Source organism: Acanthochromis polyacanthus, chromosome 12, assembly GCF_021347895.1.
Source record: "Acanthochromis polyacanthus isolate Apoly-LR-REF ecotype Palm Island chromosome 12, KAUST_Apoly_ChrSc, whole genome shotgun sequence".
NCBI classification, from domain to species: domain Eukaryota; kingdom Metazoa; phylum Chordata; class Actinopteri; family Pomacentridae; genus Acanthochromis; species Acanthochromis polyacanthus.
Genome location: NC_067124.1, coordinates 28,816,686 through 28,831,338, shown reverse-complemented (window position 1 = coordinate 28,831,338; position 14,653 = coordinate 28,816,686). Strand labels below are relative to the sequence as shown.

General features: G+C 38.1%; 1 protein-coding gene across 4 annotated transcripts in view; it reads left to right on the top strand.

Annotated features, from left to right (window-relative positions):
* Positions 1-14,653, top strand: part of LOC110969670 (uncharacterized) — an 80,869-nt gene that overhangs the window by 43,345 nt on the left and 22,871 nt on the right. For 2 of the 4 annotated variants that reach the window (XM_051956857.1, XM_051956858.1), the window contains 17 exons: positions 110-398; positions 653-696; positions 2,526-2,811; positions 3,053-3,090; positions 3,639-3,927; positions 4,397-4,425; positions 5,480-5,756; positions 5,990-6,030; positions 6,471-6,756; positions 7,175-7,218; positions 7,689-7,977; positions 8,232-8,275; positions 8,990-9,275; positions 9,525-9,562; positions 10,148-10,436; positions 11,090-11,133; positions 11,229-11,305. In XM_051956857.1, coding sequence (XP_051812817.1) covers positions 110-398; positions 653-696; positions 2,526-2,811; positions 3,053-3,090; positions 3,639-3,927; positions 4,397-4,425; positions 5,480-5,756; positions 5,990-6,030; positions 6,471-6,756; positions 7,175-7,218; positions 7,689-7,977; positions 8,232-8,275; positions 8,990-9,275; positions 9,525-9,562; positions 10,148-10,436; positions 11,090-11,133; positions 11,229-11,305 — 2,690 coding nt within the window. Of the gene's footprint in view, positions 1-109; positions 399-652; positions 697-2,525; positions 2,812-3,052; positions 3,091-3,638; positions 3,928-4,396; positions 4,426-5,479; positions 5,757-5,989; positions 6,031-6,470; positions 6,757-7,174; positions 7,219-7,688; positions 7,978-8,231; positions 8,276-8,989; positions 9,276-9,524; positions 9,563-10,147; positions 10,437-11,089; positions 11,134-11,228; positions 11,306-13,349; positions 13,380-14,206; positions 14,253-14,653 lie in introns of those variants that run through there. The other 2 variants (XR_007945448.1, XM_051956859.1) reach the window with 2 other exon arrangements.

Sequence of the window (14,653 nt, the reverse complement as noted above, 5' to 3'; positions counted from 1 at the left end):
CACATCTGCATTTGTGCAGCATTGATGAGATCTGAACAGAAACATCTGTAACTGTCCCAGCTGAGAAGTTTTACTTTCTACACATGAACATTTGCTTTGAATTTACCAGGTGGAAACGATGGCGTCTGTTATTGAGCTGCTTTTGGAAACACTGGAGGATCTGAGTGATGAGGAGCTGGAGGAGTTCGAATATATAACCATGAGTTTTATTCAGCATGAGGACTCTTTCTCAGACATCATCTTCAGGAGGCTGAAGACAGCAGACCACCAGGACATCGTGTTGATAACAGCACAGACTTATAACCAAGAGTCAGTGGTGAAGACCAAGGAGGCTTTAGAGAAGATGAAGAGGATGGATCTGGTGGAGAAACTGTCAGACAGAAGCTCAGGATTCAAAAGTAAGAAAATACAAAACATGTTAACATTTTGAAACACCTCATCTGGTGTTAAACAGAAAATATAAGTCACAGGTACAGTATAAAAATGTGTTTTAGGAGGGCAAAACTGACAATTCATACAGTTTTTCATTGTTGGAGGGTTAAGTGTAGTTTTGTGTGTTGAACATTTGTCCAGATCCAAATATCCTGATACAAAGAGCTGATAGTTGTTCAGTCGGTCACTCATGAGTCTCTTTTGTCACTTTTCTCTTCAGAGAAACTCTCTGTGGATGAACGGCGCTCTGCACTGATCCAGAAAGTGAGTAACGTCACATCTGTCTGATGCAGTACGAGACAGCTTTCATTCAGCAGACACAGGTTGAAACTTCATTTTGAAGGTTTTCAAGATCAAACCCAAAGTGGTGATTTGTGCTGGATGTTTGTGACAGAAGTGAAGCTGCCTTCAGGTTGAGCTCTTCAGCAGTAACTTTATCCAACAGTAATGTCAGCATGTCTTTACCACTGAGCATCAGATGAGGAAATGTCAGCATGAACACTTGGACTGTTTTTATTCTTCAACAGCAAGGAGACATCTGGAAAGTTTATCCATCAGAATCATCTACTTATTGTTCATTAATCTATTTTTTGAAGAATTTAATAAGATGAAAGAGATAAGATGAAGGAAAGTGTTTTGAGGAACTTGATCGATTTCAGTGTTTTTCAGCACAGAATGTGAACAGAGCTGCAGCCTGGAAATGAAACAATAGAACGCAATTATATTAGGGCAACGCGGGGCTATTCTGGCCCCCTTTTTCTGTCATATGATATTTGCACTGGTTAATATGCACAAAATCATGATAGAATGGTACACAATGCACCTCAACAGCACCATTTAATGATTTCATAAACATTTTTTTAAATGGGAAACATGTAATAAATAAACTACAGGCTCATAATCAATGCAAGGGTTGGGGCCAGAATAGCCCTGCTGTGGAGGGGCTATTCTGGCCCCTAACTCTTAACTTGTTTAAACTTCACTTTTCATTGAATAAAACATGCAATATAACAAAATATTGTGCTAAGAAACAGATTAAGCATGTTTAGAGCTCAGAGACAAGGTTAGAGTTTAGAGTCTATGAATTATAATGTATCTAATTCATTTAACTAATCATTTGGTTGTTAATGCAATCACCCAAAATACCACGACACTGATAGTATTAAACAACAGTATATGCACAGATCAGTCTGTCATCTGGTTAGTGCTCTGTTCACATTCTATGCGCTGTATCGTGCGTCCATAATATATGCATGATGCAGCGCTGATGTCCGTCCGTGTTCCACGCTCCGGTCGGACGGTGATTTCTGTTGCATTGCGCGCTCACTTCCGCTTTTGATGACGTATCGTGCTCAGACGACGAGTCGACACGTCGTTAGTTGCAGCCCTACTTCTTGACAACAGTTATGAGTAGTATTCTACATGTTAGAAACTTTCAATCATGCATATTCCTGCAGAAAACCACATACAGTAAGGAGCCAGAATAGCCCCATGGTCCTGGCCCATAATAGCCCCACACATACTTGGATGGATGGAAAATGAACCAGCATCGTGAAATTTTGATGTAGGCCACTAATTTTACACTTTCTCATAGCATGCACTATCCCAGACTATACAAGAAATGTACCAGAACACAACATATTATAGTTTATTACATCCACTATCTTACCTTCTCCAAACTGGTAGTCAAGGTCCAAAATCTGCTGTCTTCAATGTATATTCTTCCTGAGCTGTTCTGCTATCCAGTAAGCATGCCTGAACTAGATTCCTTTACGTTATCATATTGCAGGATACACAGGGAAAAAGATGCCAGTACTTTACTGGGGAAATCCCCTGTGACACAGTCCCAGTAGCCCATTTCATGCAGCAGGGGCCATAATAGCCCCAGGGCCAGAATAGCCCTGCGTTACCCTATATATTTAAAATAAATAACAGAGGATGTGCAGGGTGAAGGAAACAGGAAGAATTGTTAGGTTTGAATGTTGTGTTTGTAAAACCAGAAATCTCTTGTCTCTGTTCTTACTACAACAGGACACATTTGTGTTTTTCCAGTGATTTTAATATTTGTCTCATGAATGTTCTGACTGTTGCAGGTGGCAGCAGTGGCAGCTGTTAAACATCTGCTTTTGGAAACTCTGAATGATTTGAATGTCCAGGAGCTAGAGGAATTCAGAAGGTTGCTACAGTCAATTTTCTCCCCGAAGAATTTCTTAGACATCTCATTAATGTTGAGTCCTTCATCAGACAGAACAGAAATAGTGGATCTGATGATGAAGATATTTGGTCAACAGTCTGTGGAGGTGACCAGGGAGGTTTTCAGGCGTATGAACAGGAATGATCTGATTCAGAAGCTTCCAGAGACCAGCTCAGGACAAAAAGGTGATTTTACTGTAAAGTCTGTGTCATCAGGATATAAAACCTGGAGTTAGTAAATCATCAATGAAATATCTATTTAATGTTAGTTGCAGGTTGTTTATATTGGATTGTGTAGCTTATGTTTGTTTCACTTTGCAGTGTGTTTGTGTCATGATATTTATTTTTCCTATTGAAGTTGATTGAACTTAAATGTATATATAGTTTACAATCCTCTGAGTCAGTTTTAAATGTCTTTTCTCCTCAGAGAAACACTCTGTGGATGAACCAGCTGCTGCATTAAGAGTAAGTGTGACTTTACACGACAACTTTGATTGAGTAGAAGCAGCTTGAAAATCCTCCTGATCCTGAAGATTACAAATGATGAAACAAATCAAAGCTGTGTTTTAAACTGGAGGCTTCTGACTGTTAAAGTTGAGCTCTTCATCAATAATGTTCTCCACCACTTCATTTTCTTCTGAAAATGACAAGAGGAAACGTCAGTATGTTGTTTTTTAATTTGAGGAACATCAAAAAGACAATTATAAAAGTTAATTATCACATATATGTAAAACATTGTATATTGTAAACCATGTATGTTCTCTATGACTGAAGTTGAAAAGTGGAAATGTCAGTATTTTTTCTATTTTCTATTTGATGATCTTTGAAAAGACAATATATTGCAAGTTAAAAATTATATTAATGTGGAGAGTTTTAATGTTAATAATCAGATATTGAACGCCAAGAGGAGGAAATTGGTTGTGTTCTGCAGTGATATTGCTGAAGAAGTGCAGACAAATAGAGATCTCTGTGTTTGTACAAATGATGTTTAATTTATCTTTTGAATTTCTCAGGAAGCAGCAGTTGCGTATGTTGAACAGATTCTTTGGAAGACACTGAAACATTTCAGTACCAAAGAGTTCAATAAATTCAGGATTCTGCTGCAGTCCACCTCCTTCCAGAAAAACCTCCCAGGAATCCCACAGTATCAACTGGTTGAGGCAGACACAACTTACAAACTCATAGATCTGATGGAGGACGTGTGGGGTGAACAGTCTGTGGAGGTGACCAGGGAGGTTTTAAAGGACATGAACAGGACTGATCTGGTGCAGAAGCTGTCAGAGATCAGCTCTGAGCCTGAAGGTAAGACAAGATATTGTCACATTATAATGTCATGTGTGTCTCATAAATGTCTAACAAGTACATTTTTTTTAAATTAACAGTGACTCTCTTCAATGTTTAATCAAGGAACTATTAACAGGAGGCAAAGCAACAACAGCACATAAACACATTAGTCTGGAATTAAGACAGAAACGTGAACATTCTGCAAATGTTTTGTGTTTTATTGTTTCATTGAATATATGAAAGTCCTTCATCTGAGTTACAGTTTTTGTTCAGATCTTTCACAGACGTACATATTGCTATCAGTTCCATCCAGCACCATTCAGCATGAATGGAAAATCTTTCAACAGCTCTATGTACTACAATTATGTCTTTATTGAGAGAGTTTCAAGTGTCAATTTAGTCTTAAATTCTTTGAATTCTAAATTGTAGTGAGGCCTGATGCTAAAATAACTTGTAACAGATGTTTTTGTGTTTGTTTTCTCCTCAGAGGAAGTGTGTCCTCCACTGGTCCAGAGAGTGAGTAACGTCACATCAGTCGACTTCACACAGCACAGATTTGATTGAGTAGATGAAGACTGAGAATCATGTTGACCTTAAACAGAAGAAATACAAATAAAATTCCAACTTTTCCTCACATTGCTCTGTCAAAGAACAAACTCAGAATATGTTCTGCAGACATGAAGCATGATTGGTACAAAACCTTCACGTTAAAATCAACTTCTTCAGGAAAAAAACACGTTTTGTTCGTTACTTCTCATTGATGTTTGATCTTCACTGTTCAGCATCATGTTATTCTCAGAGTTTGACATTGGAATAATTCTTCTGCTAACATTTATCTGAAGGTGCAACAGACAAGTTGCACAAGTGTGAGATGGAAACTTGAATCCTGCATTCCACATCCATCGACATTGGTCTGATAGTGATGTAGGAGAGTTCAAGGATTAAAAGAAAAATATTTGTATTAATTTCTTTGTCTCTGATGTCACTGTAAGAGTTTATTTTCACAGAATTCAACTTTTGATGGGAAAAATCATATCAGAGAGTAAAGTTTTATTTTGAGAAGAGTCTTTTTTTCTGGTCTGAAAGGGATCTGTGTTACATTCACCTCTTGACTTGCAGGAAATAACTGACTTTGACAGAGACAGAAAATGGTTATATTTTCAAACCAGATTACAATTAATGTTTCTTTTTTTAATATGTAGTAAAAAAAAAAAAAAGATTGAGCTATTTAAACTTTCTGTCTGTTATAAAATGAAGAAGCTCTTTGACGTTCTTGTAGTTAAGTTTTTCAAAGAGTTACAGCCAGAAAATAAATGAAAGTCATGAAATTTTTTACACAAATTTAGTCATCATGTCCGAGGGAAAAAGTCACTTTGTTGTTATATCAGAAACTCACACACAGACAAACAGGTTTTCTATTGGATCATTACCTTTTTTATTCTACAGTTGATGTGATCTAAACACATTTACATTTGTGCAGCATTGATGAGATCTGAACAGAAACATCTGTAAGCGTCCCAGCTGAGAAGTTTTACTTTCTACACATGAACATTTGCTTTGAATTTACCAGGTGGAAACGATGGTGTCTGTTATTGAGCTGCTTTTGGAAACACTGGAGGATCTGAGTGACGAGGAGCTGAAGGTGTTCAGGAAGCTCCTCTGGTGTCGCAAACCTCACATATATATGCAGTGGGATTGGATGGAGACAACAGACCACCAGCACACAGTGTTTATAACAGCACAGATTTATGGCCAAGAGTCAGTGCTGAAGACCAAGGAGGCTTTAGAGAAGATGGAGAGGATGGATCTGGTGGAGAAACTGTCAGACAGCAGATCAGGATTCAAAAGTAAGAAAATACAGAACATGTTAACATCATAGAACAGTTTCTTCAAATGTGTCTCATAAGTTATGTCTCCTTCAGTTTCCATTGTGAGAAATAAGATTTATAATGTGGAGAAAAGATGACACATCATCTGGTGAACAACGTGTTTTGAAATGTAAAAACCATGAAAATATGTCATTGTTGAGAAGGTTTAGGTGTAATTTTGCATTTTTCTTTTGTTTCTTCCTTTTTGTCAGAGAAACAGCTGGATGAACATCTGTCTGCACTGATCCACAAAGTGAGCAAAGTCACATCTGTCTGACCTGCAGAGCAGCTTTTCTTCAATAACAAGCAGGCTGAGAATCATATGAAGAGTCGTGAGGATGAATTAAAGTCCTAATTTAGATGAGATGTTTGTCACAGAACTGAGGCTGAATTTATTTTGAACATTTAATGAACCTTAATGAAAGAATAGTTAGTGCATCATCAAGATGTGGTTAGATCAGGTGGTTTATTTCAGTTTTTGGCAACACAATGAAACGATTAAAATCTGAAACTAAAATACAAATCACCAACATTAATCAGATAGTTTGAGGTAGAATTTAAAAAATCATCTCTGCTCTACAAACAGATAATGACCAAATGTATCAACATTGACAAGATGCAACAGATAAATGTTTAGTTTTCTAAGCGGAAAAATAAACATTTTCTCTCTGAATTTTGTTGTAAATTTTCCAGGTGGCAACAATGGCAGCTGTTGAAGAGCTGCTTTTGGAAACACTGATGGGTTTGAACAACAGGGATCTCAATAAATTCAGATGGTTCCTGCAGCTGACAACCTTCCAGAAGTCTCTTCGAAAAATCCCATGGGGCCTAATGCACCATGCAGACAGGACAAAAATAGTGGATCTGATGATGAAGACATTTGGTCAACAGTCTGTGGAGGTGACCAGGGAGGTTTTCATGGACATGAACAGGACTGATCTGGTGCAGAATCTGCCAGAGAGCAGCTCTGAGTTCAAAGGTGAGATGCATAAAATGTGTGTTTGCAAAACATTTTAATTATGAGTCAATATATTGGTGACCTCTTATGCAATTTGAAGTAAAGCAACAAGACTGATTTGACCTCCCATGACCAGATGAATTTGTTCAGCAGATTGACTGAAACAGAACTAGTTTCTTTCCTCAAAGCCATATAATTATTATCAATAATATTTCAGTGTTTTAAACTTCAACACAGAGTTCAATCGCAGATGTTGACAGATGTTTGTGAGGTGAAACCTGAAACTGAAGTCTGTCATGGGACCATTAATAGATTTAGCAACGATACGATGTGACTACATCAGATTAACGTTAAAATTTTTTGAGATAAACTGAGTGTGAGTATAAAGCCTGATGGTAAATCAGTCTCTCTTGAATCTTTTTATTTCTTCTCTCTTCAGATAAACTCTCTGTGGATGATCGATATCCTGAACTGATCCAGAAAGTGAGTAACATCACATCTGTCTGACTTCAACCAACACAGCTTTCATTCAACACATGCAGCTTCTGAATAACTTCAACACTGAAAACATGATGACAGAAACCAAATTCCTGCTTTTTATCAGAAGATCAGAACTTTCACAGCTTTAGTTTGTCTTGTGGACACATGAGGTCGATCCTCAGCAGGTGATGAACCTGAAACAGAAATAGAGTCATTGTTAATAAAGTTAGAAGAGAATCTCTTTTATGATGTGAAATAAATGCATCCATGTTGAAGCAGTTTGTTGAAGAACATGAATCTGTGATCAATCTGACAAATATCATCAGTGGTTCTATTGTCTGGTGTGATGGCTGATGTGATCTAACACATCTGCATTTGTGCAGCATTGATGAGATCTGAACAGAAACATCTGTAACCGTCCCAGCTGAGAAGTTTTACTTTCTACACATGAACATTTGCTTTGAATTTACCAGGTGGAAACGATGGCGTCTGTTATTGAGCTGCTTTTGGAAACACTGGAGGATCTGAGTGACGAGGAGCTGATGAAATTCAAGCATATCATCATAAGTTTTCTTCAGCATGACATCCATCCCTCACACATTTTCTGGAGGACGATGGAGATAGCAGACCATCAGGACATAGTGATTGTAACAGTACAGACTTATGGCCAAGAGTCAGTGGTGAAGACCAAGGAGGCTTTAGAGAAGATGGAGAGGATGGATCTGGTGCAGAAGCTGTCAGACAGCAGCTCAGGATTCAAAAGTAAGAAAATACAAAACTTGTTAACATTTTGAAACACCTCATCTGGTGTTAAACAGAAAATATAAGTCACAGGTACAGTATAAAAATGTGTTTTAGGAGGGCAAAACTGACAATTCATACAGTTTTTCATTATTGGAGGGTTAAGTGTAGTTTTGTGTGTTGAGCATTTGTCCAGATCCAAATATCCTGATACAAAGAGCTGATAGTTGTTCAGTTGGTCACTCATGAGTCTCTTTTCTCACTTTTCTCTTCAGAGAAACTCTCTGTGGATGAACGGCGCTCTGCACTGATCCAGAAAGTGAGTAACGTCACATCTGTCTGATGCAGTACGAGACAGCTTTCATTCAGCAGACGCAGGTTGAATCCTCATTTTGAAGGTTTTCAAGATCAAACCCAAAGTGGTGATTTGTGCTGGATGTTTGTGACAGAAGTGAAGCTGCCTTCAGGTTGAGCTCTTCAGCAGTAACTTTATCCAACAGTAATGTCAGCATGTCTTTACCACTGAGCATCAGATGAGGAAATGTCAGCATGAACACTTGGACTGTTTTTATTCTTCAACAGCAACGAGAAATCTGGAAAGTTTATCCATCAGAAACATCCACTTGTTGTTCATTAATCTATTTTTTGAAGAATTTAACAAGATGAGAGAGATAAGATGAAGGAAAGTGTTTTGAGGAACTTGATCGATTTCAGTGTTTTTCAGCACAGAATGTGAACAGAGCTGCAGCCTGGAAATGAAACAATAGAATGCATTTACCATTTATCTATACAATTAATAACGGAGAATTTGAAGGGTGAAGGAAACAGGAAGAATTGTTAGGTTGGACCTTTGTGTTAATTCAAGCCTAAATCACTTGTCTCTGTTTTTATTACAATAGATTAGAAAGTCTTTATTGTCCCAATTTGGATAATTTGATTTGCAACAGCAGTCAACAATGAAATTCCAACAGGACACATTTGTGTTTTTCCAGTGAATTTAATATTTGTCTCATGAATGTTTTGACTGTTGCAGGTGGCAGCAGTTCCAGCTGTCCAAAAGTTGCTTTTGGAGACCCTGAATGATTTGAATGTCCAGGAGCTAGAGGAATTCAGAAGGTTGCTACAGTCAATTTCCTTCCCGAAGAATTTCTTAGGCATCTCATGGTTGTGGAGTCCTTCATCAGACAGAACAGAAATGGTGGATCTGATGATGAAGGCATTTGGTCAACAGTCTGTGGAGGTGACCAGGGAGGTTTTCAGGCATATGAACAGGACTGATCTGGTGCAGAATCTTCCAGAGACCAGCTCAGGACAAAAAGGTGATTTTTACTGTAAAGTCTGTGTCATCAGGATATAAAACCTGTAGTTAAGAAGTCACCAATGAATTATCTATTTAATGTTAGTTGCAGGTTGTTTATATTGGATTGTGTAGCTTATGTTTGTTTGAGTTTGCAGAGTATTTGTTTAATGACATTTATTTTTCAAGGATCATATTGAAGCTGATTGAACTTAAATGTGTATAGAGATTACGATCCTCTGAATCAGTTTTAAATGTCTTTTCTCCTCAGAGAAACACTCTGTGGATGAACCAGCTGCTGCATCAGGAGTAAGTGTGACTTTACACGACAACTTTGAGTAGAAGCAGCTTGAAAATCCTCCTGATCCTGAAGATTACAAATGATGAAACAAATCAAATCTGTGTTTTAAACTGGAGGCTTCTGACTGTTAAAGTTGAGCTCTTCATCAATAATGTTCTCCACCACTTCATTTTCTTCTGAAAATGACAAGAGGAAACATCAGTATGTTGTTTTTTAATTTGAGGAACACCAAAAAGACAATTATAAAAGTTAATTATCACATATATGTAAAACATTGTTAAAATCCAATATTAAACATCATGGAGAGAAAAGGCCTTTTTTGAGTCACTGTCAGAGGAACATGAATATTTTCTGTTTGGATCTGACAGAAAATTGATCGTGTTTTGCTCTGATGTTGCTATAGAAAAGCAGACGAATTGAAAACTTTTTGTTTTTGGACCATTGTCATCATCATTTTACAGAAAAAGACATAAAACTTTTGAAGCTCCTCATGTTCACAACACCAACACTGATGAAATACAAAGAGATACATCTTTAACTATCCCAGTAGTGAAATTACAAGTGATGTTTTGTTTATCTTTTGAATTTCTCAGGAAGCAGCAGTGGCATCTGTCAGACAGATTCTTCAGGAGACACTGAAACATTTCAGTACCAAAGAGTTCAATAAATTCAGGATTCTGCTGCAGTTCACCTCCTTCCAGAAAAACCTCCCAGGAATCCCACAGGATCAAATGTATGACGCAGGCACATCTTCCGAACACTCAGCTCTAATGGTGGACATGTGGGGTGAACAGTCTGTGGAGGTGACCAGGGAGGTTTTAAAGGACATGAACAGGACTGATCTGGTGCAGAAGCTGTCAGAGATCAGCTCTGAGCCTGAAGGTAAGACAAGATACGGTCACATTACAAAGATGTGTGTCTCATAAATGTCTGACAAGTACATTTTTATAATTCACAGTGACTTTGTTCAATGTTTAATCAAAGAACTATCAACAGGAGGCAAAGCGACAACAGCACATAAACACAGAGAGAAACATGAACATACTGCAAATGTTTTATATTTTAATATGTTTCACTGAAAATATGAAAATACATAATCTCAGTTACAGTTTTTGTTCAGATCTTTTACATTAGAGCATCTTGCAATCAGATTCATCCAGCATCATTCACCATGTATGGAAAATCTTCCAACAGCTCTATACATTATAATTATGTCTCTATTAAGGGGTTTTTAAGGACATGAACAGGACTGACCTGGTTCAGAAATTGTCAGACATCAGCTCAGCTTTCAAAGTTATGTCAAAAAATTATAATTTTCTCTTCCATGAGGCATCTTTACTTAGACAGATTTACTCACCTGCACTTTGTACATAACAGAATCCATTTTTCACTCAGCAGCGTGTCCTGTTTCACATGTTGTTTTCATATTAGAGCAGCGTTGTGTAGCACATGTTGATGCAGCAGCAGGACTTATTGACAGCTGTCATATGATTCTATATGCCAACATCATTTTAACGAAATTCTGTTTCAACAAGGAGCTTCAAGAAGCTTGGAGCTTGAGGGTTGTGGAAGTGTTGTGGTAATTCCTTATGTTCACTAATTTATTCATTTAATTTATCTTTAATTCATTTGTTGATGTAATGTGTCATTAAACATCTCCATTTATTTCCAAAGCAGCAGGACTCCAGTGTTTGGACTAAACTGGAGCCTGAGGTGAACAATGCAGATACAGACGAGGCTCCAACTTACAGGTAAAAATAACCTCTGAAATACTGCAGCACAGCAAAGTGGAACTGCAGTGAAACATTCAGCTGGGTTCACAGGAGTAAAGTGGCTCCTGTGAACCCAGTGGCTCGGTGGTTAGCACTGTCGCCTTGCAGATAGAAGATCTTCAGTTTGTGGGTTTGGGATCTTTCTGCATGTTCTTCCTGTGCATGTGTGGGTTTTCTCTGGGTGCTCCAGCTTCCCTCTGCAGTCTAAAAACATCCATTCATCATCTATACACCACTTAATCCTCATTGGGGTCGCTGATGGGCTGAAGTCTATCCCATCTGCCTTAGAGCGAAGGCCGGGAACACCTGGACAGGTCGCCAGTCTATCGCAGGGCTACACATGGAGAGAATCAATCACACTCATATTCACACTTACAGAGGAAGGAGGAAGTCGAAGTACCTGGAGAAAACCCATGCATGCACAGAGAGAACATGTAAACTCTGCACAGAAAGATCCTGTGCTCAGGCCAGGACACAAACCAGGAATCTTCTAGCTGCAAGGCAACAGTGCTACCCTCTGAGTCACTGTGCAGCCCCAGTCCAAAAACATGCTCAGATTAATTGGTGATGCTAAATTGTACGTAGGTGGGAATGTGAGTGTGCTTGGTTGTCTCTGTGTGTAGTCCTGTGATAGACTGGTGATCTGTACAGGGTGCTCCCTGCCTTCCAGTCCCCCCGGGACCCGAAGGAGCATTCAGCGGTGTACAGATGATGACAGATGGATGAATGTTTTGTCCCTTCATGTACTTATATGTACAGCAGTAACCAAAATTTCTGCACTTGCAAAAACCACATATATCATGACAGCCTTGAGTTTCCAATGACTTCTGTAACTCTCAGTGCTCTATGATGGAATCATGGTCTTCTGGAAATATGATGAAACCTGCTAGTTCAGAAGTACACATACTGCAATACCCACATGTAGAGAAATGTCTTTTGGCCATTTTTGCCTCAACTGGTTGTATTTTCAGAGCATAATACTGCCACCACCATGCATGACGGTAGGTTTGGTGGTCTTGGTGTTGAAGGCCTCTCCTTCCCTGCTCAAAACCTATTTCTGGTCATTTTGCCCACAAAGCTCAATTTTTTGTTTCATCTGACTGCAGGACTTTCCTCCAGAAGGCCTTTTCTTTGTCCCTGTGATTAACATCAGATTTCAGTTGAGCCTTAAGGTGCTGCTTCTAGTGGAAGAGCTTCTCAGCCCATGTAGATGTAAAATATAGTGGACACTGACATATGTTTTCCAGCAGTTTCTAATTGATTTCAGAGATGTTCTTTCAAGATTCTTGGTTGACTCTTGACCATCCTGACCAATTGTCTCTCAGCAGCAGGTGATAGTTTGTGTTTTCTTCCTGATCATGGCAGTGACTCAGCTGTACCATTCACTTTATACTTTGAAACAATCGTTTGCGTTGATGATTTTGGGATCTGAAGCTGCTTTGAAAAGGCTTCAAATGACTTTCTTGACTTATTCAAGTCACTGACTTGCCTTTTCAGTTCTTTAGCCTTTCCAATTTTCGTGTTTGTAGCTGAGTTTAATGAAAGAACAAAAGTGCTTTATTTTTGTTGCAAAGACAAGTTTTTCAAAGATTCTGTCATTGAAAATGAGGAATTACAGGAATCATTGGAAACCCAAGACTGCTGTGATAGACATGGCCTTTACATGGACTTATGGGTTCACCTGCCTTTGAATACTTGATGAAGATGAGAAAACACGAGTTTCAGAAGTCAGAAACCCAGATAAGTGCTTTAGACTGTTATGACAGCTGTTGGATCAAAAAGACAACAGTTTGTGTGAGCTTCACTTAATGTCTTGTACAGAAAACATCTGGTGTTGATGGTTATGATTAAAATCCAAATGATGTGAAGTGTTTCTCTGCAGCTGCAGCATTACATCAGAGAAATGGGTCCAACTGCAGCATATAAAACAGCCTCATTTTTAATCTGTTGAATGCAGCACATTAAACTACAACATGAACCATAACTGTAACTATAATTTGATTTGTTGTGCATCTTATTTCAGATGACCATCCAAGCTCTGGTCCTGTAGAAGGTAAGTCTGAAGAGGATTTAGAAGAACTTTGGATTTCAGTCATAGTAGAACTTCACCTGTTGCAGATCTTTAAATATATAGGGTTAGCTGTGATTCTGTGTTTATTATTGTACCTGTGTGTAATGTTCAATAAATGTAAACTTTAGTTGGATGATCTGAAAGATTTAATTGTGAGAAATGTGCAAAAATACAAGATTTCTGGCAAACATTTTTTCACGGTACTGTAATTTCATTGTTAAAAATCAATTAATCACTCAGTTGTTGATTATTAAATTAATCTTCAGCTATTCTGATAATCAATTAATTCATTGGAATAGTGTTAAGTAGTCATTTCTAAATTCTTTGATTTCAGCTTCCTAAATGTGAATATTTTCTGGTTTCTGACATTTTATAGACTAAACAACTAAACAATGAGTCAGTACGTTCACAGATTTAGTTTTACAGAAATCATGGACATCCTCGAATAGACTCCGTTTTAAAAAGGTGCTGTGTAGCAGAGCTGCAATGGTTATTCACTAGTTATTAACTATGCTAATGCTAAAGTTTTGAGACTTTTTTTTTTACCATTTTCAGTGATTTTAAGCATTGTATGAGTAATGCTGGATAATTTTGGTGTCAGTTTGGACAACTTTTGGTAAAGTTTTTGCCGTTTTGAACATTTTTTCTCTCATTTTGGGCAGCTGATAAGTAAAACTAACTGACAACGATTTGAGAACAGAACCACTGAATGATTTCTAGCTGCAGACCTACTGACTGGACATGAAGTTTTAACTTCACTGCTGTTAAATCTCTGTCTCAGTCTGACACTGTGTCTGCTGTTTGTGCAGTTGAGGAGACCGATGGACAAACCTCACAGTCTGCTTCCACTGACGGTGAGTCGCCGTCTGCTGCAGTTTCTGAATTTCACATCAACCTTCATTGTTGTCTTTTCTGATTTTTTTCTGTCATTTTTAGCAGCTTTTGGATGACTTTGGATAATTATTGAGTCATTTTTACCTTTTTTTTATAGTCCTCTTGAGTAAGTTCTCATCAGGGTTTTACATGAATTACTTGAAATCATTGTAATCTGCAGACTGGTGAATGAACACACACTGCACAGAAACATTTCCACAGACTCACAAAGTGACAGAGGAACATGTTGGTGATCAGGTCACACTGATCCTCAGTGCAGTTTGCTGAACGTCCATCCAGGCAGCTCATTTCTGTGGTTCCTTTCAGTCAGACTGAAAGCAAATTAAATTGGAGAAATCTGGTTTTCTGGAAAGGGAGCTCAC